Source organism: Podarcis melisellensis (genome assembly GCF_964234715.1).
Source record: "Podarcis melisellensis genome assembly, chromosome: 1".
NCBI classification, from domain to species: Eukaryota; Metazoa; Chordata; class Lepidosauria; order Squamata; family Lacertidae; genus Podarcis; species Podarcis melisellensis.
This window is the reverse complement of record NC_138528.1, coordinates 111,899,537-111,922,499: the sequence shown is the minus strand read 5'-3', so window position 1 is coordinate 111,922,499 and position 22,963 is coordinate 111,899,537. Positions and strand designations below refer to the sequence as shown.

General features: G+C 46.3%; 1 protein-coding gene and 2 long non-coding RNA genes across 6 annotated transcripts in view; 2 read left to right on the top strand and 1 right to left on the bottom strand.

The window, feature by feature from the left end:
* Positions 1-22,963, top strand: part of LOC309363683 — a 365,021-nt gene that overhangs the window by 257,978 nt on the left and 84,080 nt on the right. The gene's annotated exons all lie outside the window — the stretch shown is intronic.
* Positions 13,881-15,285, bottom strand: LOC309363480. Its single transcript, XR_014165364.1, has 2 exons — positions 15,055-15,285; positions 13,881-14,246 (listed from the first exon to the last, which is right to left on the bottom strand). It is a non-coding gene; the product is annotated as an uncharacterized lncRNA (long non-coding RNA).
* UBE2E3 (ubiquitin conjugating enzyme E2 E3) overlaps positions 15,535-22,963 on the top strand; it is a 90,166-nt gene continuing 82,737 nt past the window's right edge. The window contains exons 1-4 of one of the 4 annotated variants that reach the window (XM_081899043.1): positions 15,661-15,679; positions 16,635-16,716; positions 17,765-17,967; positions 20,208-20,258. In XM_081899043.1, the coding sequence (XP_081755169.1) occupies positions 16,657-16,716; positions 17,765-17,967; positions 20,208-20,258 (314 nt within the window). In that variant the 5' untranslated portion in view covers positions 15,661-15,679; positions 16,635-16,656. Of the gene's footprint in view, positions 15,687-16,474; positions 16,717-17,764; positions 17,968-20,207; positions 20,259-22,963 lie in introns of those variants that run through there. The other 3 variants (XM_081899044.1, XM_081899045.1, XM_081899046.1) reach the window with 3 other exon arrangements.

Below are 22,963 nucleotides of genomic sequence, written 5' to 3'. Positions count from 1 at the left end.
TCTTTTTCTCTTCATAACAAACTTTCGAGGTAGGTTGGGCTGAGAGTGAGTGACTTGCCCTAGGCCACCCTCATGGCCAAGTGGGGATTTTAACCCTGGTCTTCCAGGTTCCAGTGTGACACTCTAACCCAGGGGTAGGCACCCTAAGGCCCGTGGGCTGGATGTGGCCCAACTGCCTTCTCAATCCGGCCCATGGACGGTCCGGGAATCAGCGTGTTTTTACATGAGTAGAATGCCTCCTTTTATTTAAAATGCATCTCTGGGTTATTTGTGGGGCATAGGAATTCATTCATCCCACCCCCCATATAGTCCGGCCCACCACATGGTCTGAGGGATGGTGGACTGGCCAATGGCTGAAAAAGGTTGCTGACCCCTGCTCTAACCACTGTGCCACACTGGTCTTGCAAGCAAGTGCTCGCATATTATTTCTAGTGGCCATATGGACCTGACAGCCACCCGTTGTGGTGACTCCTTGGCTAGAAAATGAAGAGTGCTGTTTGATCAACAAATGGATCCAAAACAGATCCTCTGGAGTGGACACTCCTGCTAAAAGAGAGAGAGAGAGAGAGAGAGAGGGAGGGAGGGAGGGAGGGAGAGAGAGAGAGAGAGAGAGAGAGAGAGAGAGAGAGAGAGAGAGAGAGAGGGAGAGAGAGGGAGAGAGGAGGCAATTTTTTATTATTCCTCCTTTCTGTAGGCTCATGAAAAGTTGCTCTAGAGAGCTGGATGTATTCTTATTATCTATTGACTCATGTATACTCTTTCTGTATTGAGTGATGACATGTAATCATGCTTTCTCATCCTCTATAAGAGGCCTTTAATACCCCACCCCGGTCAAGCTTCTGAGTATGAACTCAGTGGGTTGGATTGTATCCAACAAAGTCATCCTATGAGTGCAAGGATTCCACCCTGTGTCATGGCACTACCTCTCTCCACATCCTTGCCCCAATCTGATCCAAGTCCCATACCTCTGGAGCAGATCTGAGGTGGCAGGTCTTGTATAGAGAGAGGAGAAGAAGTCCCGTATTGCAGGCGGAAGTCATGGCACTGAACAGAATGCCTTGTTAGAATGGATGTTTAGCTTTGGAAAGAACACTCTGCTACCAGGAGAGATGCAACAGGCTTTGTCGCAGAGCTTGCTCATTCCGGAGGTCCGTTCTTAACCTGAAACTGTTCTTAACTGAAGCACCACTTTAGCTAATGGGGCCTCCTGCTGCTGCCGCACTGCCAGAGCATGATTTCTGTTCTCATCCTGAAGCAAAGTTCTTAACCCGAGGTACTATTTCTGGGTTAGTGGAGTCTGTAACCTGAAGCATATGTAACCTGAAGTGTATGTAACCTGAAGCGTATGTAACCCGAGGTACCACTGTATTTATGAGTCCCTCCTGTTCTTTGGGGTTGAGTTATTATTGGAACATATGAAAATACAAGCGTTAATAATAATAAAATAAGTGAGAGGTGTATGCTTTCAGATCTGGGATCCCCCAAGATTGGGGAATCAATCATCTATTTGTTCCAGCTCTGCAAGTGATTTTTCACTTCCTATGCAGCGATAGCAAACATCGACCCTAGCTTGCACCAATGTTCTTTGATAGCACTCCTAAAGCAGGACAGTTTTTGTTGCAGGAAGAAGGGGCAGTCAAAAGTCTGTATCACTAGCTTGCTTTCCGCATCTAGAATGCAGAAAGCATACACACTATACATTTAAAACACATGGCTTCCCCTAAAAGAATCCTGGCAACTGTAGTTTACCCCTTGCAGAGCTTCGATTCTCAGCACCCTTAACAAACTACAGTTGCCAGGATTCACTGGGGAGAGTGAAAAGCTTGAAATGTGCTTTCAGCGTATGGTGCGCATGTACACAGCCTGGCGCATAGGTGACATCACTCGTTACGTCCTTTAAAGAGGATTGCTATTCATGTATTGTTAGACAACAAGGGAAAAACCTTTATCTTCAATTGATCAGTAAAATCTTTCTGGATTTCAATGGAAAAATAAAATGAATAAATATTAATTGATACAAATAAGCATCTGTTGAATCAGCTGGGCATTTCATAAATGTGTGACATTAAGTATCGGGAAATCACATCAAGGCTGGCCTTTTCAGTTGACCTCTGCTCAATAGTCTTTTGAAAGGTGGCATCAAAAACGCTAGAATTAAGCTTAGCGTGTATCAGGTTACTTAACAGATACAGAAAAGATACTGTTGGCTTATCTCTTTAACTACTGTGGCATCTGAATATAGACTGCATTTTTAATCAAGACTTATATTGGCTTATATCTTGATCAGGTTCCTAAATTAAATGGGCTTAGATTTTCAAAGGTTTCATGCCAGGCAGAAAAAAACCTTGGCAAGAGGTTTTCTCCTAAGACAAGAGGGCCCCATTGATTTATAGTAGAAAAACAATTCTCAAAGTTATATAAAAAAGGGGAAATTACATATGCTGCCCCAAGGCTGAAAAAACACTATTAAGAATGGGTAAATAGTAAAATAATACCAATGTGCCTCCCAGTAAAATGAGCCATATCTTCTTCCTAAGGTTGAAAGGCCAAGAGCAAATGGTTTTGAAAAACAACTGGCTGGAGAAGGGGGGGAGTGTAAACAGGGGAAGAGACTTTTTCTTCACTTTTTATTTTGAGGCTGTAAACTGTTCCTTCCTTTTACTTTGAGGAGATTTATCCTTCTAAAAAGCTATATATGATAATGTATGAAATATATTAGCTTAAATATATTGGCTTAAATGTAATTATGCAAAGGATTTAAGAAATGCTAGATTCATAGAGTCATATTGCAATAGGAGACCAGAGGGGCAAATGAGCCTAGCCCCCCCTTGCCAGACAGGAGACGCCATCGAACACTTCTGATATATAGTTGTCAGGCATTTGTTTAAAAGACCCTCAAATGAAGGAGATCTTTCAATGATGATTAACTCAAGATCCTTGAAGATAAAAATGTAAGATTAACCATTTGTTTTAGAAGGCAATAGGGCAAGAGGTGAGCTGGTAATTAAGATTCCATGTAAGATATATTATTACTTATATGTCATATATATAGCTCTTTGTCTCCCTTATAAGGATAGAAGGAAATGGGTGTATCTTTTTGTGATTAGTTATAGCAATCAGCCAATAGGAAATCCAACCAGGCTGATTGAACAGAGGCAGCCCAAGGAGGAGCAAAGGGGGCTGGATTAAGGGAATATAAGTGCTGGCCATAATGGCAGGAGGCAGGCCAGAGCTTGGTAACCATATACCACTGAGCCTCTCATTTATTTGTCTGACAAATAAATTATTATTTTAATTTCTCTGTTGCTGCGTTGAATATTTCATTCCAGCTAAGCGTTAACCACAAGCAGGGTGCTACACTACCTCACTTAGCTCTGTTTCATAAACATTTTGGTACACTTAAAGGTTGCATATCTACAGCAGAAATGAATCTTCACAGCAAACTTTGATCTTTCTCGATTTCATGGATCTGCATAAAGAGAATTGGAGTACTTGATGACAGAAACGTATACAGCAAACTCTCTTTTAGGCCTAGGCAGACAATCCATTTATATTCAAACACGCTGATTTTTCCTACCAACCCAGACTGAATTTGCACACGGTAAAGTGGTCCTGAGTGCTTCCTAAAAGATGGGGTAGGATGGCATAAGAAATCGAGACCCAGGCACAACACAGAGGGCTCAGATGATTGCGTTGCCACGCACAAATTCAGGGCCGTTGCAGAAGACACAGAAACTTGAAACTGCAGAAATTGTCATTAGTCATGATGTGTACTGACTGCGCATGGAGCTATTTGAACTGCCGAAACAACTCAGTTTGAACTGCCGAAACAACTCAGCGCAGAACAAATGTAAGGTCACAAATGGGTTGTCTGAACTGGCCTTTCTTTAAACCACTAGGAGGCTGTGCATCCATGATCAAAACAAACTACTTTCTACAGAATTCCATACTGCCAGCATATCTTAGAAAAGATACTTGGTGTGTTTTTTCTGTCCCTGGAGTAAGCCTAATTTTCTTCTGAACTGTGTTTGGAAAGGACAGCAATCCTTGCTACCAATCCGAGCACTAATTCAGGCTTATTCCTCCCGTCTAATGGAAAATAGGTTGCTTACTTTTTGTTAACTGTGAAAGTGTCTTGTTTGTTTACATGTACACTCGCTTCCCCTTTAAACAAACCAAATAAGCTACTTAATGTAGGGCCAGAAGAACCATTGGTCCTCCCAGCTCAGAATTCTAGGGACTGAACCTGGCACTTTCTGCATGATTTTTAAAGTGTGTGTGTGTGTGTGGTGGGATTATTATGGAGAGGGTGGGGGAAATTGGGTTAGTGACATCACTGGTTCCAGCCAGTCCGTGCTGCACACGGTTAGCTTCATTCTGCTGCGATGCAAAATCATGATGATGTTACAGCACTGAACTAAGCTCCGTGCTTGTGCTTCCACAGTGGGCTCACTGTTCAAATTATAGACATTTGTATGCACTCTTAGTTCCCTCTGCAGAAGTTATTTCTATGATTTGGATAGGTGTGGTGCCATAATGCTGTGCTGCTATATGAATCAAGTCAAGTGTGGGCAGAAAGGAGATCAGAATCTACTGGTAGATTTCCAGGTTGCTTGCAGCGGATCAGCAAACATGTTTGTCTCTGACAGTTAAAACCAAGAAACAGCGCCTGAGTTTGCTTTCTCCCTTTTTCTCTCTTTTGTGTTGTGTCTTTTAGATTGTGAGCCTGAGGACAAGGACTCTCTTATCACTGACATTTGTAAGCCACCCTGGGAGCTGCTTTTTGGCTGAAGAGTGGGATAACTCTTTAAATAACGCTTTAAATAAACAACCAAGCAAATAACTACCGGTATATATACATTGGCAATGATGGAATGACTCTCTCCCCTGCCAATAAATAAATGAATTAAACTGCTGAAATGAAGAAAACTTTGTGTAACCTGGAATGGATTTTCATGTGGAAGGATTGTGAACTCCGCTCAGCTCTGCTGCAGAAGACACAAATCCCTATCGTCAGCCTCTGCTCAAAGGCACCATGGTCTTTAACTCTATCTATATCTTTTACGTCTGGCCCCAGCTGGTGGAGCTCAGGGATCTAGTAAAACACAAAGCAGATCCTGCAAGCCTGAAGTCTGCCCCTGAAGTAAGTACAGTGGCACCTCAGGTTACATACGCTTCAGGTTACATATGCTTCAGGTTACAGACTCCACTAACCCAGAAATAGTACCTTGGGCTAAGAACTTTGCTTCAGGATGAGAACAGAAATTGTGCTCCGGCGGTGCGGTGGCAGAGGGAGGCCCCATTAGCTAAAGTGGTGCTTCAGGTTAAGAACAGTTTCAGGTTAAGAACAGACCTCCGGAATGAATTAAGTACGTAACCAGAGGTACCACTGTACAGTCATACCTCGGATTGAAGTAGCTTCAGGTTGAGTGTTTTCAGGTTACGCTCCATGGCAACCCGGAAGTACTGGAACACGTTACTTCCGGGTTTCGCCGCTCACGCATGCGCAGATACTCAAAATGACATCACACGCATGTGCGGAAGCGGCGAATCACTGCAGTTAAGCTGCAGTAACTGTTTATGGGGAAATTGCCCAATAAGGATCCTCTCTATTCTGGGACCTACATAATAACCCCCCAGTAATTATCTTAATTCATAAATGCTTTTGTGTTTCTCAGCTACCTTCCCCCCCCCCTATTTTGGGCACCCTATAATTTCAGATAAATGTCATATGGGACCCTTCCTAGGGACTGGTGGGAGAAGGGGCTGCTTCGCCGCGTTTGATTTGCTGCACAGAAAAAGCAGCGCGAGAGTTTTGAGCCTAGCTGCATCATTAATTCTCACCTTTGATCAAATACATTTCCAAATGCTTAATCCTGACATTCAGGGTTTCCTCCTAATCTCCCAAGTCTCATTTGGCACCATCAGCGGCAGGCAGCTGAACGAAAGGCTCTCACACTGCTGACTGATAGACTTCTGATATTGTCCTGCGTCTCGCTTACTAATTATGCCCAAGCTGCTCATCATCCAAGATACTGTTTATGCTAGGAATTTTTCGACTGTGCGTCTCAGGGGCAATTTGCTTGTAGTGGGGAGCTGGGAATTCTCTGAAGCCTACTTTTTAACAAACAAACAAGCAAACATACATACATACAAGCCTTTGCTGTTCTTCCACGCTGCAGTCGAACACCAAAAGCTGCCTTATAACCAGGTCAGCTTGCTTGTTCATTTAGTCCGGGTCTGCGGACTTTGACTGGCAGTCAGTCCCTGGGGTCTCTCAGGTAGAGAGTAGCGCTTTTCACATCACCTGCTGCCAGGTTCTTTCTAACTACAGGTATCCGAGATTGAACGTAGGAATCTAGAGTATACAAAGTACAGGCTCTGGTGCATGGTCTTGCTGTGTTTACATTACCCCCCCCCCCCGCAATTTATGCTCCCCCCGCAGTTTATGCTCGAACAACTTATGCTCGAAAAAGCCATTGTAAAGAAAAACCATTAGGGTCACATTCTGAGTGCTCTCACATAACTGTAAACATTCATAAAAGGTAAAAGGACCCCTGCAGTGGCGTAGCGTGGGTTGTCAGCACCCGGGGCAAGGCAAGTAATTTGCGCCCCCTAACCGGTGGATTTGCGCCCCCTAACCCGTGGATTTGTGCCCCCTAACCCCCAAATGTTGCGCCCAGTGCGGCCGCCCCCCTGCACCCCCCACGCTACGCCACTGGACCCCTGACCATTAGGTCCAGTCGTGGCCGACTCTGGTGTTGCGGCGCTTTATTGGCTGAGGGAGCCGGAGTACAGCTTCCGGGTCATGTGGCCAGCATGACTAAGCCGCTTCTGGCGAACCAGGGAAACGCTGTTTACCTTCCCGCCAGAGCAGTACCTATTTATCTACTTGCACTTTGACATGCTTTTGAACTGCTAGGTTGGCAGGAGCAGGGACCGAGCAACGGGAGCTCACCCCGTCACAGGGATTCAAACCGCCGACCTTCTAATTGGCAATTCCTAGGCTCTGTGGTTTAACCCACAGCGCCACCCGCGTCCCTTTTGTAAACAGTCATGGCTTCCCTCAAAGGATCCTGGGAAATGTGCTTGGTTAAGGGCACTGATGACCTCGCCTAGCTGCAACTTCCAGCCCCCTAAACAAACCACAGTTCCCAGGATTCCCCATGACTTTGAAAGTGGTATAATAAGAGTGCCTTAAATGTACATATTGCGGGTGAGCTAAGTCTGGGGAGAAAGGGGGCCTGGGAATTCTGGATAGCTTCATCGGTAGAGCATGAGACTCTCAATCACAGGGTCTTGGGTTTGAGCCTCATGTTAGGCAAAAGACGACCACCACCCAAAGACCACCGTTTATGCGGCAGCACTTTGGAGTGTTTAAGAAGCATCGCACACATTATCACTCAGTCACAGTGGCCACTGTTATTGAAGCATTGAAGGCAAGACAACTGGGCCGGCCACTGCTTCTCTCTCTATAACGGGGGCACATGCTTAGTTTCATGGGCACAGCTGATGATGGCTCCCGAGTGTCAAGTCCATACTTGAAATGCGCAGCAGAGGAGAAGCCCATTCCCGCTCTCCAGGCTGAATCACTTTTCTTGCTGCAAAGATAAGTGCACTTGCTTGAGACTCTCACGTATATGTGGCCCTAAGCACTTAAAAGATTTTGGTGGCGCCTCCCCCCATATATATCTAATTCAAAATATAAACAATAATAAACCTAAAATAACATAATAACACTATTATGTCCATGACAGTCACTTTTTACATGGTGCGTTAGAATCGGTCATAAATAGAATGAAACTCTATGGTGATTCCCTTATCGGTTATCACAAACAACATAGCATTTGGTATCCAAATTAATGACGTGACGAGTTCATAATGATGCACATATGATTTCAACACAAGTTGACACATTGATTGCCTCCAAAATCTATGCAGTTAACATTTTGTTGACCCTAAATGCCCCCAAAAGAAAAGTTCTCTCCTAAATTCTTGCCAAGGTCTTTTAAAAAACCCCAAATCTGAAGAAACATCCCCCCGCCCCAAGAACACTGTATGGAGAACTGCTTCACTTTCTCTCAGTGGACAACTGAATGAGATAGCCGATATGATAAAAATTAGAATGATCATGTGAGTGGTAATTCAGTGAACCAAGTTACCAGATTCTAACTTGGCTGTAATCCCAAGATTAATGTAGATCATAAATCTCTATTTTGCCTATTTCACATTATATTATTCGTATTCTTAATTTTGTGTTTATGTGTATGTATGTGTGTTTGAGTGTGTGTGTGTGTGATTTTTTCATTTATTGTGGGAGCCTTTTTTGTAGAACCTGGTTCAGCTGCACCATATGGTCCATGGTAAAACCAGCAATGGGAATTTTCTGTGCCACCCCCTTCCCTTGATTCCCTAAGCATGTGCTCATTTGGCTCAATGGTTAATCCCGCCCCGAGTCAGGACTCTCTGTGGTGCAGAGATGTGATATTGCTTTTCTTGGCCCCCACCCAGTGTTTAGTGAGAAGGTTTCTGCCTGCATAGATCAGATAGTCCTGTCTGACTGAAACCCTAGGAGCACAGGTATATCCATGTGCAAAGGGGAAAGCTTTTGCAATAGCACTTAGAAACGTGGGTACTGCAGCAAAGTGTTGCAGCACTGAGTGTTCCTGTGCTTGCTTTTAGCAGGCCAGCCTCACCTTCCTCCAGGAGAGTCCATCCCATTCCCCAGCCCTTGACAGGCATTCAGGGGTTAGTGTTAAAGGTCATTTTTGGGTGCCCACCCCTCAAGGCCTTCTGCGAAAGTGTCTTTTGTACGTCTTTAAAACTTGGGGTTCTCCCAAGCCCGCCTCTTGTGCTGTCATTTTGCCTACATAAAAATGACACTTGGATAATGAGTTTGCTATTAGAACAAGATATTTCCTTTGCACAGATCATGAAAGGAGCCAACCCTTTGTTTAATTCATGAAATGAACAATACGTTTGCCTAGGTTGTTAAAACAGCATGCCCCTTTGCGAAGTAGGCATTTAATCACGACTGCAAGTCTCTTTCTTAAATTTAGGCTAGGGTGGTGTTGCCAATTTGATAAACTAGGCAGAGTTTGCCGAAATGCTACAGGTAGAGGCAATTCATGAACCAATGTTCTTGTTTCATGAATAATGTAAAGAATGTATTTAATTCAGACATCAGTGTCTTTAATTCAGACATAAGGCAGTTTCTGACATTATGAATCCAACGATGTTTTATGCTTGTGTCTCGAAGCTTATTTCCAGGGATGTGTGACAACACTCCCCCCACCCCACCCCGACCCACAGTTCTGCTTGTCTCGTTGAAATATTTTGGGCTGCCCTTAATATTCCTCAGATATTTGAATTCTGCTTTAGGCGAAATCTGACGGCAACCCAGCAATACGCAGAAACCTTCTAAAAAGGTATTTAGTTCTGTTAAGTTATTTTTGGTTTCCCTTGAAAGTCCTCTGATGTTCTGTCTGAGACCCTCCCTCACTCCCAACTGGCTTCAAAACGCTCTTTAAGTGCAGACTCTATTAATACTCAGCCTCAGGGATGGGAACCAAGCGCAGCATTTTTTTCATCAGCACTCTTCCGGGGGTCCACATGACAGTACTGGGCAGGGCCAGAGGCAAGAGTGGATGGATGTGATTCTGACCTCTGTCCAACAGACTCCATTGCAGCCATGCCAAAGATAGGACTGGTCCACACCTCTGTTTTCCCTGCTGCCACGTCCCCCCGGGGAAACCCACTCTCTATTGCTGGAATGGCACAAACAACCATCGGGTTTTCTGTGGATTTCCGTTGGTTCCGATTCTGCAGTAAAGAACCCTTTTCCCCAGGGGAAAGCTGTGGGGCAAATGCAAAACCGCTCGGATCTATGTCTAGAATTCATGCAACAAGTGGGTGCTGGCAAACTCAGGAGAATCTGGAGGTTTGCAGGACTATCCCAAAAAATGTCGTTTTTTCACTTTGGAGTGGTAGTGGTGGTGGGGAACACACTCACCAATAGCTCAACAGCATGGAATGCTAAAAGACTTAATAAAACCCCCCACTCTTGTGCAGATGGGAGAGGGGGACTGAATGGAGCAGCTGAAAGGAGGAGGACAGAAGCACACACATACAAACCACTGTCTGGATAGGTCACTTCCTGGTTCACACTGAGAAGCTATTTAAAAATGCCCCCAGGGGCAGAAGTGAGAGCTGCTGGCAGAAATCAATGGAGGAATGCAAGATTTCCATGTTGCTGAGTCTGGGCACTATCATATGCACACTGACCAGGCCCCCTCCCCCAACTCCCTCATTCTGAAGTAGCAGCAAAAGAAAGAGTTTGCACTCTGTCTAATTCAGATCCTATTCAGTACGAGGTAAAAGGTAAAGGTAAAGGTACCCTTGACCGTTAGGTCCAGTCGCGGACGACTCTGGGGTTGTGGTGCTCATCTCGCTCTATAGGCCGAGGGAGCCGGCGTTTGTCCACATACAGCTTCTGGGTTATGTGGCCAGCATGACTAAGCTGCTTCTGGCCAACCAGAGCAGCGCACGGAAATGCCATTTACCTTCCCGCCGGAGCAGTACCTATTTATCTACTTGCACTGGCATGCTTTCGAACTGCTAGGTTGGGAGGATCTGGGACTGAGCAACGGCACATTGAATTCAGCAGGTTATACTGTACATTGAATGGGTCACAGCAACCCTGTGGTGTTTTGTTTGTTTTTTTAATTAAAACTTAATTCCCCTCCCCAACAAAAATACTTGGCATAGATATGATGACATCAAATATCGTAAACTCTCACAGCTGAGAAAGACTACACAATGCAATTAAAAAATTAACTCCCCCCCCCCCCAAAAAATACTTGGCATAGATATAATGATATCCAATTTTGTAAACTCTCACAGCTGAGACAGACTGCACAATGCAAGGTAAAATAAAGCAGGCATAGATTATGTTATTATCAAACCCGTGATCAGAAATGCTTCGTAACTGGGTCTTGCAAAATCGGGGCAACCCAAAAACTGGGAAGAGGAAAAGCAACAGAGCGGCTGGAAATCTGAAGGTTTAATTCCGAAGGCTGCAGCTAAAGGGTTGGCATCACAGGGGTAGTTTTATATTAAAGTCTACCTCTCTGCAAGGAAACACAGAGTTACAAAGGGATAAAGGCAACGGAGGAACGGGAACAAAGTTGATTCCGAACACTGCCACTTACTTTTTAAGCAGATCTATGGCAGATGTTTATCATTAGGCTACATTGTACATCGACGCCACGATCATCAGAATGCAGAATGCATAGCTGGGAAGGAAGGAAATGATTTCCCATCATGACTAATAGCACAATTCTCCTGGTGACATTTCATGATTCCCAACCCCCCAGCACAAACGGCACATTGCTTTATTGCTCCATAATTGATTAGCCATCCTTTAATCATGATAGTCAAGTTCCCATTACTTCATTATCAAAATTAATATTTCATTCACATTAATTTGCTTTGGGGCACAGTTGTCCTTAGCCTTAGGAGACCTCGGCTAAAAATCGAGGCTTGCTGTATGGAGCCCTGGATTCAAATTCCTACTCATGCAAATGAGATCTATCAGTTCTGCTTCCAAGCTTTTGGGGTGGGGTGGGGAGGAGCTTCTGTAGGTCCCCTTTCTACTTGCTGCTGCTCATTCACTTGCCCTTCGAGGGAAGAAGGCTCAGAGCCAGGGGATTGGTGGTGGGACAATGATCAGTGGTCAGAGGGCGAAGAGGGAGCAGACGGGAAGGAGGAGGTGTCAGAAGCTGAAGAGGGAACAGGGCTTAGTGAGCAGGAAGAGGCTGTGGCAGACAGCAGTCCAGACTCAGCAGCAGAGGGGGCCAAGAGGCAGAGATCAGGCAGGCTACTGAAGAAGCCAGGGAGTTTCCTGCTCCTGCTGCAACCACCTCCACTCCCCACTGGTCTTCCAGGACCAGAAGAGGCATGAAGAGGGCGGACCAGAGACAGACACGTTGACGGAGTCTGAAATTGCTTGGGAAAGACTTGGGGACTTAGGCAAGTGTGGGAAGATGGGGACTTTCAGTCCTCACAACTGCCCCATTGGGGCAAGATCTACTGGGAAGAATTGCTGTGCTCACAAGGCCTGGTCTCCTGAGCTGTTTGTTTCTTAGAATAAAGATTTAAATTCACTGATGCCGTGTGAATTACTGCTGACCTCACTCAGTATCCCATCCTTTCTCAAACTTGGGTCCCAGATGCTGTTGGATTACAACTCCCATCATGCCTAGCTACCAGGACCAGTGGCCAGGGATGATGGGAGTTGAGGTCCAACAACATCTAGGGAACCCAAGTTTGAGAAAGGCTGATAAACTAGCTGGCAGTGGCTCTCCAGCCCTACCTGGAGGATTTCTGGGATTGTACCTTCTGCTATCCACTGAGACATGATCCTTCCTCTTCCCCATCCTTTCTACATGGCCAGCAAGGGAGTGGTTGAGTCCCAAAGAGGAGGAGGCTCCTTTACCTTGCTCCTGTCACTTGCTCCGACAAGTTGAGTGAAGAGGTGGTTAAGTGGAGGAGGATCAGGGCCACAGGACGCTGGTGGGCCCCTGAGTCAGGACACTGGCCCAGCAATACCAACCCTTGCAGATGTCAACATGAATAATAGCCTACCTTGCAGGACAGTTGTGCTATACAACCAATTTCCCCCTGAGAACAACTCCCTGAGTATGCATCTTCTACCCTCGATTTGAAGTGAACCCAGAGAACCAGCACATGCTGGCAAGACAGAGGATCCTGTCTCATATCTTTTGGCATATACAATAGAACTATGGTGGGCAAAGAGATGGCAAGGTCCATGGAGAGATGAGCACAAGCCAACCTATGCAGCTGAAATATCTTAGGAACCATTGACACAGGGCTTGGTTGCCCACATGCAACAAGAAGGAAGGGAGAAGGACTCTCCAAACACATAAGGAATTGTTACTGTGGACTAAGTATGTGTGCACCTGTGGCCTGCAAAAAAAGAGGTGGCTAGATTGCATGGGGGTCAATATGCTATCTCATCAGGAGGACATAGTAATTGGGGTGGAATTCAACATTACATTAATAGGAGTGTCCGGCCAGTGCAGGCACTTTTGCTTGCCAGACAGAATGATCTCCCTTCCTCTTCTCCCCCTTTCCACCCCATGCACTGTTCTGCAGGTTCTCCTGAAATTCCACAGCAGGATTGAGGGGGAGGCATGTGGGGGCATGTGGGAGAGGATGGAAGAAATCCCATTGCGCTAGCGGGATTCCTTGCACTGGCTTCCGCTAGCACAGTGGGCGAGTTGAATAGCAGACATGCACCGCCTCTGTAGTTCCCTCGGCACCTGTTGCAGATCTTCCCTTTCCAACAAGCCTTTTAAAGTGGCGGTTTTTATCCAGGCATTCAGTTGGGTGGGTAAGGGCCACTCACTCCTGCACATCACATGCTTTATAGACTGTACATCCTGGGTGGAAGCACGAGTGAAGTCACCCTTAGAATTCCTTGCTCACCTAGACACAAGTTGTTGTGTGCAGGTTGCAGCTTTTCAGATGACAGTCTCAGTGCCTTGACTGTGCATGTAAATCCTTGATGAATATAGGTTGGGTGCTTAAGGCTTCAACCTCTGTCCCCCGCTCCCAAAGCATGCATCACCAAAAAAAGGACGACAAAAAAGGACCCAGATTTGCATAGAATCGACACATGCTAATTTATGTTTGTAGACACAAACGTAGATATTCTGTCTTTAGTGGTTTTGCCTGCAGAGCAGGCAGCAGGAGTGAAGACCTTTGTCCTGGCCAAGCCTATGGGCGTCCCTCCTGCTCTTTTGATGCAGGTTTAGAATGTTCTGTATTGTTTGTCTAAAGAGAGACGTTGCGTTGAGTTTATTGGTGTGCCTTGAATTTATTGGTGGAAAGTAAGGATATGGATGAATGAACGAAATACAAAGTGTTATGGGGGGAAATGGATTTTGAACTTGGACAAAAAGTGGTGATGATGATGCCATGATATCTTCTCTCCCTGTCCCTCTTCTTTGTTTGAAAGCAAACAGATCAAAAGTTCAGTAGTTACGACAACCCTTGTCCTCAGCCGTACAATCCAAGGGTTCTTGAATGAAGCTAGGAAAGTTCATTCAGGGTGAGATGCTTCGTATGTGGAGTAGCAGGAAACAAAATACTTTCCTGAGAAGAGAATTGAGTCCCAATGTCTGTGGTGGAACAGTAGAAGTGTGACATCTTTAGGTTCAGTTCTGGGGAAGAAGAAGAAGAGGAGGAAGAGGAGGAGGATTGTAGAGTTGGAAGGGAACCCTGAGGATCATCTAGTCCAACCCCCTGCAATGCAGGAATATTCAGGCGTCCCATACGGGGATCAAGCCTGCAACCTTGGCGTTATCAGCACCACGCTCTAGCCAACTGAGCTAAGAAGATCGGCTCTCTGCAGTGCTTTTTTTCTGAGGGACACATACCCCTAAACATTTTGTGACTCTTTGCACTTTTGTCCATTTACTGTATTTATTTTTCCTGATTTGAACTATAAAATGGTGATTTTCTTGAGTCAAAATGAGAGTACCCCTAAACATTTTTTTAATAAAAAAAGCACTGGTTCTCTGTATCCATAGCAGTGCCCAGACAGGCTGACCCACCAGAAATATTGAGCTGGCAAGATGGACTTGAGCAACTTTTGGTTAGGCGGGCCTCTCTTTTTCCTTTCTGAAGCCCCAAACCTGTGCTTCACCTCCCAATAGTTTGGCTGAGTGTCTTTTTCAGAGCTCACCTTGCACAGCAAAGTGGGCCTCTCCCTTACTCAACCCTAGACTTTTATTTCGCTGAGAACAGATAACTAAGATATCTACAGCTACCCCCTTTCCCAGGCTTAGGAGGCACCTCTAGAAAGAGCAGTTGGGGGTGCCCACAGGAACGTAGATTGTAACAGAGCTGACTCTTCCTCAGCCCATTTCATCACAACTGCAAGGCAGCTATCAGCTCAAGCCGGCCCATTCACGATTTCACTGCTCACCGCCACCATCCATAGCTGTTATCCCCCTCCACCCAAGATACCCGCAATAACTGCCGCCGCTGGCAAAACATGGGAGCGGTGTGTGTGTGTGTTAAGTGTTCCCCCGTGGGATGTCTAGGGGTGGGGTGGAGGGGCAGTCACGAGGGCCTCCAGAAGCCTTTGCTTAAAACAAGAGCCAGGGTTCAAAGTTGTTGTTGTTGGTGGTGGTGGGGTGTCTCTGCACAGGCACCAACTCTTTGTCCTTGGCCAGCACCGAGGAAAGCAGGCACCCTGCAAAGGTAAAGAGCGCGCGCGCCCCGGCCCACAGGGGCGCGCGCGCGCGCTCTGCCAGCCGAGTAAAGCGAGCGAGCACCGCCCCCCTCCACCGTTGCTGCCACCTTCTCCCTGTCAATCCCCCCCCCTCTTCCCACCAGGACATACACCCCACCCCCCGCCAACACGCTCCTTCCTCCGTTTTGGAACTTTGCTGACTGCAACGTTCTGGAGCCGAACAAGGGGGCGGAGGCGGTGGAACGTTCGATCCTTGCCTCGTTCCATCCGGCCTTTCCTCCCCCCGGGGAAAGCGGGGGGGAGGGAGAGAGGGAGGGAGCGTGAGAAAGAGGGAGGGAGCGACCCCCGAGCCACGTTACCCCTTACCCCGCCGCGGGAGCTGGCTTGGAGGAAACGGTGCGAGGTGGGGATTGGTGGTGGGGCTGGGGGAGGAGAGGCGGCAAAGGGGAAATAAATAAATAAATTAGGAGGCCTCTGCAGCACCACCCTCCGGCCATCCAGCCGCACTGCACCTCCCCCTTTCTCACTCACTCACTCACTCTCCCCCCCACCCCACCCCCCCGCTCCGACTCTCAATGTTCCACACTGCCCGGCCACAGAGCCTCCTCTGCTGCTTTATTTCAACGCCCCCCCCACCCCACACCCGGGGCTGCTTCCATCCCCTCCAAGGACATTTTCTCTCCCCTGCCCTCCCCCCCTCCCGTCCATCCCTCCCCCCTCCGAGCTAACGTCGGGACAGGACGCCTGCGAAGGTAAAAGGAGAAACGGGTTAGGTGGCTGCAGCAGGAGCCTGGGCGAGCATGGTGGGGGGAGGAGGAGAGAAGAGGAGGAGGAGGAGGAGGAGGAGGAGGGAAAAAGGAGCGCGGCGCCCGAGGTTGAGGGGGGGGGCGCGTTGAAGGAAGAAAGAGAGATTGGTAGAGGGAGCTTTGTTCTTGTTTTCAGCGCTTGCTGCCTGGCGGTGGCCGGCAGAGCCGGAGGAGCCGAGACTTGAGTTCACGCCTCACTTGGTGTGCACACACCACGCTGGTAGTGTGTGTGTGCGGGGGGGGGGCGAGGCTCCTGCCATAGCAGCCCCTCCATACCCTCCTGGCTGGGAGCTCGGCTCTCCCTACAAAGCCGAGGCGCGGGGGGGGGGGGCGAGACGGCGACGACTCTCTCTGTGTGTGTGAGAGAGGGAGCGCGGGGTGGTGGTGTTGGGGGGGGCAGAGCTGCAATTTTTGCCCTCCTGCAATTCCCGACGAGGATCCTCTGTTTTTTTTCTTCTTCTTCTAAAAATAGAAAAAAATATAGATATATAATAGAAATATTCCAAGCTCTCCGATCTGAGCCTCCCTGGATGTGTTTTTTTTAGAGGGGGCAGGAGAAAAAAAAATATGTCGGTCTGTTTTGTAGAAACTGATCAAGACTCGGTGGCGTTGAAAGCTTTGCAGAAGGTGCAGTTTGAATTATGCTTCTTCTTCTTCTCTCTCTCTCTCTCTCTCTCCCCCCCCCCTTTCCCTCTCTCCCTCCTCCTCCTCCTTTTCAGCCTGCTCGGTGGTGACCAAATGCAATTCTTGCTGCCGGCCGTGTAAATAGAACCCGAGCTCGCGGGTTTCTCTGGACGGAGAGAAAAGCATTTGAGTCTGAAATAGCAAATCCTCTCCAGCCCTTTAAATACAGGGAAACAAGAGGGAGTGGGTGGTGTTGGTGGGGGGGTTTATTTCTCACTCCCCCTCCCAATTTGTATATCAGCTTAAGTCTTGGGGGTGGGGTGGTGGGGGAGGAGGAGATATGTCTGCCTTGACCCCCTCTGCTCCAGTGTAAATATTTAGAGGGTATTACTGACTTAAAGGGGAAAAAATCCTATATTTTTTTGGCAAGCCTCTGCTATTTACAACGTGTCATAAGTTATTAATGCTCATTGCCTGAGTACTCTGCTAAATCTGCCTCATGCCTCCGAACAAAGTAGACAATTGACGTACTGTCTGAAGAATTGCGGAGTGTGTTATGGGGCGATGGGGGGGGGGGAGGACGCACGACAGGATTTGGGAGGAGAAAATCCATTTTTTTAAAAAAAATCTTTAAAAATAATTCATAAACATTGGAACTGTTGCATTGGAACCTCAAACTGAGACGTGATTTTGGTCAACCCTATTTCCCCCCTCTCATACACCCCCCCCATTCCAATCTTCATCATGACCAGTTTAAGGGGCACCAAATAAGTATGCTTGCAGATGACGGGACTGAATGAATAGCCCTTCGCTGGGTGGAACGATTTTTATTTAATTATTATGTGCAGGAGAGAAAACGTAACATCAACAATCGACACACAGTCATAATAAAGAGGAATCAAAAGATTTGTTGTTCTTGGGTGAATTACAATAGAGTATAGCTTCAGTAGTCTTGGCCACCAAATGTATAACTAAGTCATATTTATTTTTCCTGGAAATTGACGTTGTTGTTTTTTTCCTTTTTGTCCCTCCTTTGCTCCTTCCCTGAAAGTTTTCCAAGATGTCCAGTGACAGGCAGAGGTCAGATGACGAAAGTCCAAGTACTAGCAGTGGGAGTTCAGATGCAGATCAGAGGGACCCACCAGCTCCTGAACCTGAGGAGCAAGAAGAGAGAAAGCCTTCGGCCACCCAACAGAAGAAAAACACCAAACTCTCCAGCAAAACGACTGCCAAGCTCTCCACAAGTGCTAAAAGGTAATGTGTCCCACACACAATTTTTGAGGGAGAAAGGTTTTATTTTTGTTTGTTTGCTTTGCTTTGCAAACAAGGGAAGGTCCTTAAGGTGAACTAACAAACTTTGAGATGTTGCTGTTCACTGTTGGGATGGCGAGACCCGCATGGAAATAGTCCGTGGATTAAGAGGTCTCTTTCTAACACCGCGTCAGCGTTGGCGATTGAATGGATCCAGGCAGAGTTGTGACCATTGCTCCTGGGTTCACCCCCTGATATGTGTGTGCTGGGGGCGCTGCTTCGATTCACTTTGCCCACTCGTAGAGCAGCTCCAGTTTCCCTTGAGCGATGCGGCGTCACCATGAGAGGTTCGTTCATCCATGTACATTCATACCTGGATCTGAATGCTTCAACTCTTTCTTTTGGTGGGGATGGGAGGAAATGGGACGATTCATCATTTGGCTTGGGTTGGATGCTGTATAAGAGTACTTGACGAGAAACGACTCTTTTGCTCTTTTTCGGAACCTCATGCATTCACATCCATAGAAGGTTTTTTTGTTTGGTTGGTTGGTTCGTTGAAATGCAAGCAGGTGTGCTAGCTTGAGTGCCTTTTACCTCATCGGAAATGACTGCCCTTCTATCTTGAAAGTTTCAAAAACTTGAGAGGAACCCGCTAGACGCTACCTTTGCGCATCTACGATTTGCAGCGTTCTGAATATCCTCATTCACGGGTTAATTTTCTTTAACAGCCTTCTGAATTGGGCAAACTTAAAATGCCTTGTTGATCTCTGCCTCTTTGGAGATAACCCAGGAATCATTTCCTCAAAGCTCACTTTTAGCTAGGAATCTGCGTTACATTCTCCAGTAGGGTATCTGACGAATGGCATCCAAGATATTTAAGGGTGCAACAATCTCCCACAAAGTCAGTGGGAGTGTTTAACACTTATTTCAGAGTGGGCCTATATGTTTGGAGGGTGTGTGTTGGAATATGCTGATGCCAAACTCCACACATTGATTAGCAGCTCTGAAACTTCACCTTGCAGGTGGGCAGTCCTGCAAAAATGACTTGAGGGGTGTGTTAGCTTTTACCATCTGCTGCTTTTAAATCGAAAACAGTAGAGTCTGAAATTAAAAGTACGTACAGTCGTTGAGGAGGGAAAATGATAAGAAGTGGATCTTTTGTGTAACTTCCGATGGATTTAAGATAACTTTTGCTAGCGGCTTACTAGGTATTTATATAGTAAGTTTACTGCTGATACATAAATCCAGAGAGTGATTCTTTTAATATCCTGCTTGATCTTGCAAAATCTTAGCCCTGTGTGTTATTTGACCTGATGTTTTGTGTAAATTCATGTATGGTACAAATCCAGAGCAGTTCCATCTAAATCATTTGTCATCGCCATGGATCTACTACAGGCAAAACATAAATTATCTGAACTTTGCAAAATTAGCAGTAAAATACTCCTCCCTTCGAAAGAGAGAGAGAGAATATTTTGTTCCTTCTTTTGGTGACTTCTATTAACTGTAGCAAAACTGGTGAAACGTTTTCTCTCGGGATCCAGGCATCTTTATAACTGCTGTCCAGAGATACCATCTGGGCTGAAATCACAACTGATAGATCAGTGTTTGTTTTATTTTACGGGGTTTCTGCAAAAGGAAAGAAAAATGTTTCGTGGGTTTGTGGAGAGAAAGCAGCAGAAGGATGTCAAGGCTTAGTTCCAGCAACCTGGCTGCAAATATACCAAGGTGATTGAAATGCTAAAAGTCACTATTGGCAGCAGGAGAAGCATTGCCCCCCCCCCCCGCCCCAAAAAAGTGTCCTTGTTTGTCATGCATCAGCCTTGGCTACAACTCCCAGGCAATGTTGGTAGAAAAGTCATTCTCAAATATGCTTCTGTTTCCCTCCTTTCCCCCTCCCTCCCGGGTCTCATTTGCATATAAGATTAAAAAGAAAAAATGCCTCCCAAAGAGCAGTTGGAAATCCCTGAGACTCACTTTCCTGAGGGCTTGGTGGGAATTCCCACCGGGCTGAGGTGCAAATGCTCTATTTACCGTCACAGCTAAGAAAAGGGAAGCTGCAAAGTTTTCTCTGTTCTGGGATTTGGGTTATGCCTCTGAGAACAAAGGGGAAGCAGCCATGTTAGCATTACTGAAGCAAAACCAATCTTGCATTTAACTGCATGGTGGTAGAGGGCAGTGTAATTCCCCGATATATTCCTCAGGCTCTCGCAAACGCTCTGTGTCTCTTCTCATTTTGCCAACAGGATTCAAAAGGAGCTGGCTGAAATAACCCTGGACCCACCTCCGAACTGCAGGTACGGGGAAAACTGCGCCAAACTTATGATTTTTTTTGGGGGGAGGGGGATGTCCGCGGGGTGTGTGTGAGGCAGAAACGGGGGGCGGGGAGTTAGTGTGAACAGAGGAACACTTGGCGTTGGACAGATGTGTCGCTCTGCAATGTTTGTAAGTGGATTTAAGATAAATCAGGAGCTGTGTGAGGAACAAGTGCAGCCAGATGCTGGATAGAACGTACCATGAAGCTTTGATTGTTAGCTACACAGGGTAGGTGTCACGTTTGCTGGAAATAGTAGCCCTTGTTGACAAGTGCTGTGTTTGCATAAGCTAAATTGTCATTACAGACGGGATTTCTTGTTAGCTTAGGGAGAGCTCAGGCTTATGGAATGGTGTGTTGGAATTGGAAGTGAAAGCAGGTAACCCCCTGGGTTGTTGGGGGTTTTTTTGCGACTGCGCTCTGCTTTTTTTTTTTTCCTTTTCCTTTTTTTGAAAGAAAGTTGTAAGTGCAGCATCTGGAAGTTTGGTTTTCTGGGCAGCCGAGAGTCCTGCGATAAAGAGGCATTGTAAACACAACTCAGAGACTCTTGGGAGTGGTGGAAGCTTTTAGCAAAGGAGAAGGGCAAGTTGGTGCGAATGAATGAATGCTTGTCTCTTTTTTTAAAAAAAAATGTGAGAACTCTGGGGGATCTCTACAAAGAGTGAACGCTGGCTCAGCCTTTAGAAAGGGTCAGTTGTCATGCATGCATGTGCTGTAAGCAAAACTGTGATGTGTTCCTCGAATATTCAGTGTTGGGGCTGGGAAATAAAAGTTGTTCTGAACTGTGCTGGATACCTCTATTGACTTTTTGCTCTTGATCAATTCTTGTATGCTTCCGTCCTCCACACCCGCTGTTTGCGTTGCAGTTTACAGTGACCAGTATATTGGAAGCATTCCTCATGTGTGAGAATATTGCACTATTCGGGCGAGGATTGCTCTTTAATTGGATTCTGGGGGAAATAGCTGTCAGAGCCTAAGTGGCTTTTTTATTTTTTTTGCTGCTGCTGCTGCTGTTGTGTTTTGGCGCAAGCGGTCTCTTTTATCACTTTTCTTACCTGCTCCAAAATAAATAAATTCATCTTGACACCAGGAATTGGCGACAAAAGTGTTGACTTCTGCAGGGCAGTTCAAGCACTATTCTGAGCTTTGTGCTGGCTCTTTGCTGCAACAGGCCGGCTAGTCTGTTCTTTGTTGTTGCATTTTTGTGGATTGTTGTTGTTGTTACGGTTGTTGTTGTTGTTGTTGTTTTGTGTTACTGCTGTGTGGTCACATCACATATCTGGTCTGGCATCCTATAATGGAAACAGCAAAGTGGGATGATGGTAGAACGTTTTAGAGAGGGAAAGAAACCCACATGCATTGGAGGCTGCTGGTAGAGAGACTGAGCTATGAGCTTAGAGGCCCGCAATTTGAATTTCGCCTTGGCACTGCCATCATCTAACACTAAACTGACTATCAGGGTGAATTCCCAGCCCTGCCTGGAGGAACTGTGGATTGAACCTCCTTTCTGCATGCAAGGTAGATGCTCTCCTTCTAAGTTCTGGCTCTTCCCCCTGCAACCTCTCCATCCCAGAAAACTGTGTTCTTGCAACCTTGCAGTGTTTCTGTAAAGTTCGCCCAGGCTGAAGTTGGCAGTCTTCAACCTGCAGATTGATGCTCTGCCTTGTTAAATTCATAGCTGAACTGGAAGATGAGGCAGAGGCTGCCTCTCTGGACCATTTCTCCTCGCCCCACTCCCCTCTGCCCGCCTTCCCTGCTGCGCAGCACAGCTGCAATCCTGTTTTCCTATAGCAGTGGGGGTGGGTCAGGTAGCATAAACAGTTAATTTAAAGGCAAAACGGCAAGATTTGGGTGGTAGCCTGAAAATTGTTGAGTGCTGTAACCTATGTGAAGTGTTTCAAGCACACAGGGGAAACGCTACACATATACCGATGGCGAATGATACATTGCGCCAGTGAAAGAAATATTTGCTTCTCTGAAAGTAGATTTTATCATGCTGGGCAGTGCATGTGGTTCTTCCCATCCTTGCTTACCGTTTGAGGCACTGCATGTGTTTGGAGAACTTTGGAATCCAGTAAGACTGCACACAGTGAGAGGGGTGGGGGGCTTATTGGTCTGTGGGTTTATTTCTGTTCTTGTTTTTATTATTAATTTTGTGTCTTTATCTTGCGTTGTTACGTTCTGAGGTCTACAGATGAAGGGCGGCATGCAACTTGGATAAATATATAATAAAATGACAATAAGCTGCATAGTAATAATAATAATACTAATAATAATTTATTATTTATACCCCGCCCATCCAGCTGGGTTTTCCTAGCCACTGTGGGCGGCTTCCAACAAAACACTAAAATACAATAACCTACTAAACATTAAAAGATTCCTTAAACAGGGCTGCCTTCAGATGTCTTCTAAAAGTTTGGTAGTTATTTTTCTCTTTGACATCTGGTGGGACGGCGTTCCACAGGGCGGGTGCCACTACCGAGAAGGCCCTCTGCCTGGTTCCCTGTAACTTGGCTTCTCGCAGCGAGTGAACCGCCAGAAGACTCTCAGCACTGGACCTCAGTGCCCGGGCAGAACGATGGGGGTGGAGGCGCTCCTTCAGGTATACTGAACCGAGGCATAGTTGTTCTTCCTTGAAAGCAAAGAGAGTGCAGGAAGGAAATGATAACGTTAAAAAGAGGAATCAGT